The sequence below is a fragment of the Jaculus jaculus genome, chromosome 3 (assembly GCF_020740685.1).
Source record: "Jaculus jaculus isolate mJacJac1 chromosome 3, mJacJac1.mat.Y.cur, whole genome shotgun sequence".
Classification (NCBI taxonomy): domain Eukaryota; kingdom Metazoa; phylum Chordata; class Mammalia; order Rodentia; family Dipodidae; genus Jaculus; species Jaculus jaculus.
In genome coordinates, this window is record NC_059104.1 from 188,296,105 (window position 1) to 188,309,160 (window position 13,056).

Below are 13,056 nucleotides of genomic sequence, written 5' to 3' on the forward strand. Positions count from 1 at the left end.
CATGGTGGTAGATATTGACCCCAAGGGATCCTCGGCAGCGTCTGGAGGCAGTTTTGATTCTCACAGCCGGCAATGTGCTGCACAGAGCACAGGGAGCTACAATAAACACCCTCCCCTGCAGAGGACTGCCTCCCACGAGCAAGAGACCCATCGGTGCTGAGCTCCGAATCCCACTCATGGGCCAGAAACACAATTTCTCCCTTTCAGCTGCTCTTCCTCCCGCCCAGTTCTCTAGGAGAAGCTGAACTGACACGTGAACATCTAACACTTTGAGCTATTTCTCCTGTGTGGTAAAGACAGGGCTATGTTCATCTACTGGGAATTGGTTGAGGAAGAGAGGTGGTGAAGTATGGCTGGGGCTGCATTTGGTCTGGAGGTCAGATCGGTTCCCCATCCAGACTCAACCCTTACTGGCTCTGCAAACTTAGAGAAGCTACTTAATCTTTAAGACTTGATTTTGCACATGTATAAAATGGGAACAGCAGTAGCTTACAGTGTGGTTTTAAACAGGCAATGCGCCAAGCACAGAGCCATGAACGTCACCAACACTCACAGAATATTGCTTTGCTCATGAGTGGACAATGAATGACCTTGGCAGCTGGAGGTTCCAATTCAAGTTTTCCTATGGATGCTGCATGCAGGCCTGGGTGGGATATGTGAGTCTCTGTTTACTCGGCTGCTGTAAAGCTTGCCCACCTGCCTCCCAGCCTCACTGGGAAGATTGCTAGATTGCCAGACACACCTAGAGACTGCCCTTGTGAGCAAAGCTAAGTGATAATGTGGCACAGGAAGGACCTGGAAACCCCAGACTAGCACTCTTTAAGACTGGAATTTATCAGGGATAGTTCCTAGTATTATCGTGTAGAGCCTCAAAGTATTTAAAATCTAAATCTTCGAACACCTAAGAGACCTTCCCCCACCTTGTCACTTATTGAACAGATTCCAGAGCCAGCCTCCAAAGGCCCCTCATGTGAACCATAAAAGAAAAGGTTGTACTAAAGTTCTGTTCAAAACAGATTTAAAATACAGATGGTGGGGAAGCCAGCATAATGCTGAGGCAAGAGTCAGGCCCAGAAAGCTGGCAGGACAGTCTTGAACGGTCACCACCACAGGACTTTGGTGGGTTGCTTAAACACAAATCAGCCATTTCTGGATCCTACTTTGGGACTGATTCAAAATATTCAGCCTGCTTCCTCAGCCACCTCCCAATACTCATGTGAAAACCCCTTCTGCAAGCGATGTGACAGCAAATACCACATGGTCAAGGAGTCTGGAGAGTCGTGATGTCACATGAATCATACTGTTGAATATTTACAGGCGTGTATGGCCTGTCTGATGAGGGCTGAGCCATGTCTTCCTCCTCCTTCCCATCAGGAGGCAATGCCACCAGTGGCCCAAGGGCCAGCTGCACAAGGATTGCCTCTTCCTAGCTGTGGGGCCATGGGTGAGGCTCTTGTTCCATCTGCACAGGCAAGTCTCCTGTTCATGTGATACAGAGAATAACAGAAGCTGCCCTCATGGTGTTCTGGGAGGCTTAACTGTGTCAATGAGGGCTTAGAATATACTGGAAACTCAGGAACATAGGCTATTAGCACTCTTCCCATGAAAGCAGGGATCTACACGACTCTGGATGTCAGCAGGCTGCTGCAGACAGACTCCAGAGATGCTGCGGTGAGAAACTCCTTCATCACAGAGCGCTGACGCCGCAGCCAGGGGCTCCGGCCAGTGCACTGCTTAGGTGTCCGCTCTGTGGTAACACCTGTCACAGGCACATTCTCCAAGAATGTGCGCTTCCACTGCTGTGCCTTAGTGAAAGGCTGGGGCCCCGGTGAGGGACACGTGGTCTGAGAGGGCGTTCATCGGCATAGTCTCTGCTGGGGAGCAGCCCTTCCTTGTCGGGATGACTGAGTCACAAACCAGTGCAGAGAGCATGCGCACCTGCATTTGTCACCCAAGCTGAACCTGTCCCTCTGCCCCGGGAGAAGCATCTTTGTAGGGCTTCAGAATATATTCTGGAAGTGAGTCACTGCCAGTCACACACAGGTGAGAGGCAGCTTTTGACAGACTCCCCTGGAAGCAGCTTCTCTCGAGAAGGTTCCTAAGAGGAGCATGTGTCCCTTCCCCATGGTCTCTCATAAGTACAGTGGACAACAGGTCTTGTTGCCAACTCTATCCCCGTCCCCTAAAATTCTGATGTGGCCGAGATTTGGGTGGTAATTTGAATGGTCTCCCCGAGAGGGAAGTGGTAAACAAAACATAGTAAGGTCAGACCATAAAAGAGACACTTGGGTTTTGGTTTTGTGCATGTGAGTGCTCCATGTATAGTAAATGTGGTCTGGTGTGTGTGCTATATGCATGTGTGTGCCCCACGCGCACACACGTGGAGGTTGAGGAGGACGGACATCAGGACGCCTCCTCTACTGCTCTTCCACCTTGTTTCCTTGAGGTAGGGTCTGTCCCTGAACCAGGAGCTACTGCTTTCAGTCACACGGGTTGACCAGTGAGCCCCAGAGATCCCCATCTCTGCTCCCCGCAGGCTGGAGTTACAAGTATTAGTGGCCATGCCCACCTTTTTCATGTGGTACTCAAGATCGAATTCGGACTGCCTCAAACCCTCTCTGGCTTTCCCACATGTTCAGCAAGCACTCTTACCCACTGAGCCATCTCCCTAGGCCCAGACACTGGTTTTGACTGACAACCAAAGCTTAGTTACCAGTGTTGAGTCAGCAAAGCTTTCCTACATGTCTGTATGCTAATAGGATTGCCCAGCTAGGCCAGAGTGGGGTGCACCCCAGATACCTGCCTATACCCTGCAGAGCCTCCTTTGAGCCTGGGGAGAGAAGTAAGATTGTAAACTACAGGCTACAGTATGAGCCACTTCCCCAAGGGGTCTGGTAGGTCTTGTGGCTCATTGCTCTCTCTCCAGGGGATGACGCCAGGGACCATTAACACACCTGGTTCAAGCCCATTGTTAGACAAGGCAGAGGAAATGCATGCTAGTGGGAAGGGGGATTTCACAGGGAAATACAGGCTGCTTTGCACATAGAGAATTCAGTAATGTTGTTTGGGTTTCAACCCCCCCAAGTCCCTTTGCTAGGCCAGGAAAGAGCTCTAAACAGTGAACTTATATGGCCTGCATGTCACCAATCACTATTTTTGGCAGCTCAGGCACTGGTTCTCAACAGGCTCAGTGGTGTCACACACACACACACGCTCACGTGAAATGCCTCAGATCTGCTGGAAAGTGGGACAGAAGTTGTCTAGCTCAGCAACTGTGCTGGGAAGAATTGAGGCCATAGGACAGCTGGAGGCAGCTCAGGCACTTCTGAGAACGAAGCCTTCTTCCTGTCTGTGCTGCCTCCCAGGGACTTGGAGAATTCCCAACTGGAGAAAGGGGAGAAATCTCGGCTCAGCTCACACTCAGTGCCCTGCTGCAGAACCAAAGATCCCTGGGGACTGTCACTCCCGGGAGAGATAATGACACCCCCCCCAACAGGCTGGTTCCTTAACGCTTTGAGTTCCTATCAGGAAGCAGTAATTAGTTACCCCTGGGAAGCCAGGAGAAGCCGGTCAGCTGCCAGAAAGGTGATGTTTCTAGAGCTTGGTGCCCCCATGCTGGCCCTATGCCACTCCCTGAGGACAGCAGAGAGGCCCTGGGAGAAGGCGGGTCCCCAGCAAGACCCATGGCTCACAGCCATGTCCCTCTGCATCTCATCACTGTCTCATCATCCTTAGATGCCTGATTAGAGAGATTCAGACCAGACAGGTAAAGAAAAACCACAGTGCAGCCCCCCACCTTACTGAAACCCTATAAATACCCTAATCCTTCGTAGCACCAGGAAAGGGGGGAGTAGAGCTAACAAAATCTTAAGTGTTCGCCCTACAAATGCCACCCTAGAAATAAGGACTCCTGGTGTGAAATGAGAGCTCTCTGAGAGTCACGAGCATTGTGCAAATGTTGGGGTCATGGAGCTGGAAGGTAACATTCACTCCACAGACACATCCTCCCATCGCCCAGCCTCCCCCTGGGGTGGGGAGATCTGCAAGTCTGCACTGCTAGCTGAGCAGGCGACCTTGGGGACATGAGGGACCTAGCCAGCAAGGAAGTCAGGAAAGGCACCCCGAGGTCTGTGCTCACTCTGCGCCGGCACTCGCTTCCAGGGCCCGCCGTCCCACAGCAGCTTGCCCACAGAGGCTCTGGGCACTGGTCTGCCTGAGAGCCCTCCCTGTCCCAGTCTGGGGGGACAGGTCCAGCTCTGACTCTCGCCAGCTGGAGCAAAACCAAGAGAGCAAGGGAGACAGACGAGAGGAGAGGGGGGTAAGCTGGCCCCCAAGCCATCTCTCCGGGAAAGATACTCACTCAACTCTGCCTGGGCGTCCTACCAGAGCCTGTCTTGGTCAAGGGCACTTGGGACCCCCACGCCCCACATTCCACCTGTCCCAGAAGGTTAACCCCCCAGCTTGGCATAAATTAGGAACTGGTGGTATAAGCTCCTAACAGCAGGGTGACAGGTACCTTGATCAGCCACATTCTCAATGTTGACTTTGCGCTCGTTGGCCATGAAGCCGATGACGGAGAAGATGACAAATCCAGCAAAGATGCTTGTGGCGCTGTTGGTGCAGGTTACGATTAAGGTGTCCCTGGAAGACAGAGCAGTCTGACATGACACACGGCTCGTGCACGGGAGGGACAAGGGGAAGAGTGCATCCATGCCATGTACTCGTGCACACATGTGCATGTGTGTCCATGGACACACCACCTCCAGATATGCGTGTGTGAGGACAGAGGCAGGCTGCCCACACACAGACTCCCAAAAGTGGCTCCGAGACGCACCCGAGACTCATCCACCGCCCAACCCTGGCCGAGAGCTGGGCCTCGATTCCTGAGGGTTAGATGTTTTGTCTTCTGAGAAGTCTTGCGCCAAGACGTAACTAAGGGGTGACGTAATTAGGGGTGACAAGAGGAGCACTTCAAGGACTAAGATGCCGGAGCCTCTGCTCTGTGCAGGGACCGACACCCGAATAAAATAAGCTGCAGCCATGCGGCCCACCTTTGGAGTGGGCGGGGAGCCCTACCAGGTATGGAATATTCTGGGACCTGAATCAATGACTGCTGTTGATAAACTCCCCAGCCCAAAATAGGTTGGAATAGCAGCCAGATTGACTAAGGCCATCCCAGCGGCAAAGGACGATCCATCCATCAGAGCGGAAATGGAGGTGCTAAGAGAGGAGCCCCGGGAAGAAAACAGCAAACAGAGGGAGAGCACAGTGACATTAGGGAGGGAGGGCCGCCTGGGGCGGACACATGAGGTGGAGATGGAAAAGTGAGGCGCCATGGTTAATCTCCATTGTCAGCCTGGCAGGATCTAGAATCATCTCCGAGACAAACCTCTGGGCATGTCTTTGAAGCAGTTTCTAGATTTGCTTAACTGAGGCGGGAAGAGCCATGCTGAATGCGGGCAGCAGCGTCTCATGAGCTGGGGTCCCGGGTTACATATGGAGGAGGACATGAGCGGAGCGCCAGCGTGGGGGTCTCTCTGCTGCCCGTGTGGGCGCAGTGACCAGCTGCCCCAAGCTCCTGCCATGCGCTCGCCATGCGGTGATGGACTGTGAGGCAAAATAAGCACTCCTTCTTTACATTGCTCTTGTCATCTGTTTTGTCACAGCAACAAGAGAAGTAGCTGACAAGGGGGAGAGGAAAGAGGCTGGCATCTCCGCCACAGTCGCCCTCCTCCTCATCGCTGGCTCGGTCCTCAGACATCTGACTTTGAATGGCGGCCTTTCCTCTCTTAGGTTGCTGTGAGACAGAACAAAACGTTGCCTGCCCCTTGTTCAGCCTGGCACTGAGCAGGTGTGCAGGGAGCACCCACAAGGGGCACACACTTGCTGACTTTACTTATTTGGAAACTGAGGCTCAGGGGAAGACCATGACTACTTCATGGTGGGTTGGAATTTGAATGCAAACTTCCCAGTTCTCAGCCTGGGTTCTTCCGCCACACCACACAGCCTCGTTCTTGGTAAGGAACACAACACTCCATCACCCTTGGGTGGGGCTCAGTCCTCTCGGCCTTGGCAGCTACTGAGAGATGTGACCAAAGCAGTTCAAACACTAAGTCTAGCATCGGAGGCTCGAGGCTGCTGTGAATATGTCATATGTAGAATATGTCATACCAGAGAGCGAGGCAACACTAAGAGAGAGGGTCTTTAAAATGGAACCAAGTTAAGGCAAGGCCACAGTGGGGTCCCACCAACCATAAGAAGAGGTGATTAGGGTGCAGCCGGGCAGAGGGAAGCCCAGGTGAGGACATTAGAAGAAAACCACCCACACGCCAAGAAGAGAGATCTCCGGACAAGCCGGTTCTGACCCTGGCTCTCAGACTTCTAGGCCAAACCGGGAACCACCGAGTGTGGGTGACAAGCCTGCCAGGCTGCAGTGTTGGCCACAGGTTCTCTCCAGCCCAGCTCAGCTGCCCCTTGGGGCCCATGCCCTCGGCCCCGCACGCACACGGCTGCCCCATTCGACGAGCCTGCGCCCTCCACGCGCCCCTGGTGCCGTGGGAAAGGCACTCCCCTCCCTTCGCTGCTCTGGGAGTGCGCCCACTATGCACCTCACCTCAGCGCTGCCTCCGCGGCCCTTGCTGTGGCTTCAGAGATGCCTGAGGAAAGCTCGGCCCTCCCTTGTCAACGCTCTGGAAATCTCCCACAACACACCGTTGCTGTGGTGGCAGCCCACACGAACCGTCCAGCCAGGCGTGCCTGGCGGCTCAGACTGCTTTCACGTGACCCCACATGCGTGAGCCATGGCTGCCCTAACCAACGGAAGCAGGGCTGACCAGTCCACATGGATGGCGTGAGGCACGTGAGCCTAGGGACAGCCCTGATCTAATGTGGCCAGCGCTGTGTTGGCTCTCAGCACAGCCCTTTACTCCCAGAGGTGTGTTATCGAGTGCTTGGGACACTGAGTCTGGGGGACCGATGTCTGCAGAGTACAGTAAGTATGCACGGAGCACGTTCTCAGTTCTACATTCGTGTGTGTGTGCGCGTGTGTGTTCACGTTCATGCATGCAGGTACAGGTAGGTGCCTGAAAGGCTCAGCGTACATGTGCAGGTCGGAGACCAACTTAGGGTGTCGGTCTTTACCTCCCACCTTATTGGAGGAGGGTCTCTCATTATTCACTGCTGTGTTTGCCAGGCTAACCAGCCGGCAAGCTTCTGGATGATTCTCCTGTCTGCAGCTCACTCCTTGTCATAGGCATGCTGGCATTGCAGGCTCCTGCTGCAGCATCCGGCTTGTGCGTGGGCCCGGAGGATTCAAGGTCAGGCACACATGCTTGCACAGCAAGCCCTTGATCCACTACACCATCTCCCTTAGCCCTTTATTCTTCCTTAATACCAAGTAAACTTGCTCAATACACTCTCTTATAAATGTGACAATCTGAGCTAAAAAACCGTACTCATCACCTGGACACCAAGTGTTTGAAGAAAAGGACAAGTTTGTAACTTTCCTGTCTTTTTCTTGGTTAACAAAATATCTCCTACAAATTTTTTTTAAATAATAATAGCATTAACAATGATAATAGCTGATGCCACTTACTGAGTACCTGCTCTGAATATTACACATTACTATGTGCAAACTATTATATGCCTACTAGGGGCTAAATGTTGCTCTTGGAACCTTGCCTGCATCACTTCCTGCCTCACAACAAGAATCTCATACTCTGTTTTATAGATGTCAAGACGATGCCCAGAGAAAGACATTTTGCCTGCACCTTGCAGGAGAGTCAACATCAAATGCCTTCTGTGTGACTCCAAGATGCCCCCAGGTCTCGGGAGGCTGCACGCACCTGTAACAGTTGTTGTGGAACTTGTTGTAAGAAGACAGGGTGATGAGCCCTCCCCAGGCCGCAGACAGGGAGAAGAAGATCTGCGTGGCAGCATCTTTCCACACCTGAGAGCAACAGGAGAGGACAGGTGAGGTCACTGAAGGCGAGGACCTCAGGGACAAGATCATACCGGCTTCCTGGACAATCAGGCGCACCGTGGCTTTGGACACCGAAACAAATGGAAAAGGCGCCTCCCTTGTGCCTGAACCAAAGTCAGTAAATGACCTGGAGAAGCCAATGCAAAGTGAGGGGTGCAGTAAGTACTGCCCGTGTCCTGCCTGTCCTGCCTTGTGTGTGCACACTGGAGAGCCCTTTTTCTCGACTCACACTAAGGCACAATCTACAGCAGCAAAGTACAAATGAAAATAACATAAAAGTAAAAATCTTTTCAATTGACTTTCCAGTGGATTACAGCAGCTGGTACTGAAGACCGGAAGTCCCTGGACCCTCATCCCAGCAGAGCAAGCTTCATGCCACGCCGCCATGCCCTCCCCAGCTCCGCTCAACCTGGCGATCCCTTGACTGTCCTCAAACTCCAGGTCACCCAGCATTCGAGCTGCAGATGTGCACAGTATAGATAATGGCCCTCCAATCTTTTAAATTGAATCTGGTTTTTAAATGGTGCTTAGAATAACACAAAGGCAGAGTTCAAGTGTGTGGCTGGCAGGGTCTGTGCCCATCCGGCCGCATTCTTCCTCGTCCCCTAGAAACAAAGCTGTGATAGGTTGAAAGGCCGCTGCGCGTCCAGCCTCTCCAGCTGGAAGAGCGCAGCTAGCGGGAGATGTCACAGCACGGGGTCCGGCCAACTGTGGGAAAACAACTCAGGTGGGACTTCTGCCATCTCTCCTCTGCAAAAGAGGAAGGGAGAGCTGGAGAGATGGCTCAGCAGTTGACACACTTGCCGGCAAAGCCTAAGGACCCAGGTTCAACTCACCAGTACCCATCTAAAACCAGATGCACAAGGTGGCACATGCATCTGGAGTTCACTTGCAGTGGCTAGAGGCCCTGGCATACCCATTCTCTATCTGCCTCTCTCTCTCCTTCTCCTCCTCTTTCTCTATCTCATAAATAAAATATATTTTTTTTAATTAAAAGAGGAAGGGTCCTTCTCTCCACCTCTACCCTCGCCCCTTTGTGCTCCTGGGAATGCTGGTGCGATGCACTGGGCACCGGCAGTTCCAGGGAGATTGTTCTCTAAGGATGGTGGTCAGAAGGATCGCAGCCTGAGTCTGTGGGGACATCATGGGCCACTCAACTTGTCCTTGACTATCTGCCGCAAGCGTGAAGTAAACTGTCACCTTGTGTAGGCTGACGCTAAACGGAAATGCTTTGTTCAGAGCGGCTAAGCTCAGCCCTAGTCAACGCTCTTCACATGCTGTGCGAAGGCACAGCTTTCACTGCAGCGAGAAGATCCGTCTCTCATTACTCACACTCTTGTTTGGAGCTTTTTGGATTGTGAATTTGATGATTAGCATGTTCCTCTGATGAACATGCAAAGTTCAAGGGTCTGCTGGTCCAAGAGCAAGATGTTTTCGAAGGTATCTGAGGCCTTTAAAGGGCTAAGACTGTTTGTGCTGTTATTTTCCAAACAGTAAAACCCTCCTTCCAACACATGAGGATTGTGACCATAACCAACCAGAGCTACTGGATGGGATTCTGTCTTCATGAGCGCCTGTCCCACTACTCCAGCTGCAGAGCCACCAGCGCGGGACCCAAAATCGCTCTGCTGCCCACTTGTCATTAAGCATATCCTAGGAGCATCATTCACCCAGGCCACCAAAACCCTGCGAGAGCAGAGGGTTCCCCGGGAGAGCAAGACAAGTCTCTTCTGCCAAGCGGCCCCCTGGAGCGCAGCCCAACCCCAAGCACCCCAGCCGCAGCAGCCCTCCCAGGCCTGCTGTGAGGGAAGGGAGCCTCCTGTGGGGAAGCCCTCCCAGGCCTGCTGTGAGGGAAAGGAGCCTCCTGTGGGGAAGCCCTCCCAGGCCTGAAGTGAGGGAAAGGAGCCTCCTGTGGGGAAGCCCTCCCAGGCCTGCTGTGAGGGAAAGGAGCCTACTGTGGGGAAGCCCTCCCAGGCCTGAAGTGAGGGAAAGGAGCCTCCTGTGGGGAAGCCCTCCCAGGCCTGCTGTGAGGGAAAGGAGCCTACTGTGGGGAAGCCCTCCCAGGCCTGAAGTGAGGGAAAGGAGCCTCCTGTGGGGAAGCCCTCCCAGGCCTGCTGTGAGGGAAGGGAGCCTACTGTGGGGAAGCCCTCCCAGGCCTGAAGTGAGGGAAAGGAGCCTACTGTGGGGAAGCCCTCCCAGGCCTGCTGTGAGGGAAAGGAGCCTACTGTGGGCACAGCCCTCCCAGGCCTGAAGTGAGGGAAAGGGAGCCTCCTGTGGGGAAGCCTTCCCAGGCCTGCTGTGAGGGAAAGGAGCCTACTGTGGGGAAGCCCTCCCAGGCCTGCTGACAGAAAGGGAGCCTACTGTGGCGTCGGTGAGCTTCTCCCACTTTGGCGTGATGAAATACCAGATGCCAGCTCCAGCTCCGGGCAGGGTGACCCCTCGGATGAGGAGGATGACCAGCACGACGTACGGGAACGTGGCCGTGAAATACACCACCTACAGGAGCCAGGACAGAGGGAAGCAGCTGAGCACACGTTCCTGGGAGAGACCACTGCCCCAGGTGACAGGGTTGTGTCACCCGGCACGCAATCCAGAGAAAGAGCTCCCTGCAGGCTCTGCTAGGAAACAAAGCAGGGAAGGTGCTGGGACCAGGGTCAGGTAGGGACAAGTTTAGAAGTACTTTTCACCCTTACCTGTCTATCGAGCCTTAAGGTGAAGGAAGGGATTGGGATCAGGACTCAGGACATGAGAAGGTAGGTGAGAGCCAGAAATTCAGACTCTAAGAAGGACAGGTCTGCAGGTGATGCGGTCTACAGGCAGGAGGCTGGGAGAGATATCTCCCTTCATAGCCCCTGAGTGAACAACTACATGAGCAGCCACAAGGGAGGGAGGGAGGGAGGCTCTGTGTACAAACTTTCCCCAGCTTCTGGGGGAGATCCATATTTCACCATTAGAGTTGACTCTTTCAGCTTAAACCTATGATCCTTGCTAACACAGACCCCCTAAGTGAAGCAGCTTCATGAAGAAATAGACCATGATCTTAAAAGTAGACACATGGCTTCAAATGGCACCAAACCTCTGACGTGGAGGTGGCCTTTGACAGACTCTTAAGCTCTCTGAACGTCCATTTCTGTAGCTGGAAAGGGGGGATAAAAAACCCTTTTCTAGAAGCAGCCCTAAGGATTGAGATGCTGTGTGCATAGTCAATGAGCTGATGATGATCATTAAGTGCAGCTATGTTCCATGGGCTTCCTCTGAGGACTTCCTCTGAGCAGCTGCTCTGCCAGGGATGAGCCACAGAGAGAAAAAAAGGACTCATGTGGAGAAGACCCAGGGCCAATGTCTGAATAGGGGACTAAAGCAGTTGCACACAGGAGATTCAGGGAAGGACACTCTGCCTGTCCTGGGAGTGTGGAACAAGGACTCCTGAGCTGGGTCTTGGAGGATGAGTGCAGCTACAAGGTGTTTGGCAACGCGGGTGGGTGACCGGAGAAAGCGGGCAAGGTGGGAGGGTGAAGGCAAAGCAACATCCACTCACCACCAAGAGAGTAGAAAGATAAGCCAAGGGTGGGCACAGGGTGGCTTGAGACCCTGGGGAGGTCCTAGCATGGGAGGCCCTGCATGCACACAGAAGAGACTCCCAAACTCTTCTGGAAGAGGGGGAGACTGGGTCCAGGAACACCTGGGTGGAGACATCAGTAGAATTGAGGACGGGTTGTCTTGGGAGTTGATGGGAGGCACTTTGTTCCCTGCCTCAGGGTGAAGGAAGGGCAGGGGATGGAGACTCGGTAGATGGGGAAACTGTCAGCTTTGAGAGCTCAGCCTCTACAATCACAGGGGCCCAAGTTCAAATCCGGACACCTCCACCTGTGAGCTGGGCCATACTGGGAAATGGCTTGCTTACCCACTCATGCGTCAGAGGTGACAGCAGTGTGCTACTCATAGTTGGCTGGAGGGGCTCAATGGGTGACCCACAAAGAGAAACAGGACTGGGGACACTAAGCAGTATGAGACACAGAGGGGATCTAGGAGGCTCCAAAGTTCCTTCCTCATACCGAAAAGGAGCTGCCAAGCACGGAAATGGGGAAGCGACTTCTCTTCTCAAGCTACACTCAAGGCCTTCTCACTTTCGGACTATAGACAAAGGAGAACTGGCCACTGCTTTTCTTCACACTGACCAGGATGCCTCTGTCCTACCCATAAGACAGCAGTCTCCCCTTCCTCCTGGTCCCAAAGAATGTCCCCTTAAAATCTGAATGAAAAGTGAACCTTCTGCACACAGAGACATTCTTGCTAAGCCCAAGGACATTTGGAATCTCACCAAACCCCAGGCGGCCCACCCAGCTGAGAGATGGGGCTGGGAGAGGAGACCTACAAGGTGGGCATGGTCTGATCAGGCTGATTCCCCATCCCACTGAGACAATGAGGAGGGAGGAGAAACTGAGGCCCACCTGACTGGGGTCCGATGGGAACATAAAGCTATGGAAGAAGGAAGTCGGGGAGAGCTGCCCTAGATTACAGAAGCCTCCAAAGAGCTGCTGAGACTCCTTCCTCCCTCTCTCCTACAGCCAGTGCAGCCAGCTGCTTCCATGGGACTGTGAGTGACTTTCGGCTTCCCCATTCTTAGAGCCCCCTGTGTGGCGGGCCTGTGATTAGTGAAGCAGGGCAGCAGTGTGGTGGTCTGACTCAGGTGGCTCCCCGAAACCCAGGCCTGCTAAAGGCCTGGTCCTCAGCCGATGGCTATTTGGGAGAGAGAACCTTGCTGGAAGACGAACATTTCTGGGGATGGGTTTTGGGGAGTTACACTCAGCTCCAACTTGCCAGAGCTCAACCAGCTCACTATCTTGCTATTTTCCACCTGCCAAGGCAAGAAGTGTTGTCAGCCTCTGCTCTACCATCTTTCCCTGCCACCATGATGCTTCCCCTTGAGACTGGAGGCCAAAATCAAATCTTTTCTCCCATCAACTGCTTTTGGTCAGGTATTTTCTCCCAGCAACAAGAAAGTAACTACAACAAGTAGGTATATTAGCATAGTAGGTGTGTTGGTATAATAGGTACAATAGTATAGTAGGTGT

At 53.2% G+C, this 13,056-nt stretch overlaps 1 protein-coding gene across 1 annotated transcript in view; it reads right to left on the reverse strand.

Moving 5' to 3' along the window:
- Slc6a5 (solute carrier family 6 member 5) overlaps positions 1 to 13,056 on the reverse strand; it is a 54,076-nt gene that overhangs the window by 16,022 nt on the left and 24,998 nt on the right. Inside the window, exons 7-9 of the mRNA XM_004650816.2 lie at positions 10,343 to 10,477; positions 7,845 to 7,948; positions 4,517 to 4,641 (exon numbers count right to left, since the gene is read on the reverse strand). Coding sequence (XP_004650873.2) covers positions 4,517 to 4,641; positions 7,845 to 7,948; positions 10,343 to 10,477 — 364 coding nt within the window. The remainder of the gene's footprint in view (positions 1 to 4,516; positions 4,642 to 7,844; positions 7,949 to 10,342; positions 10,478 to 13,056) is intronic.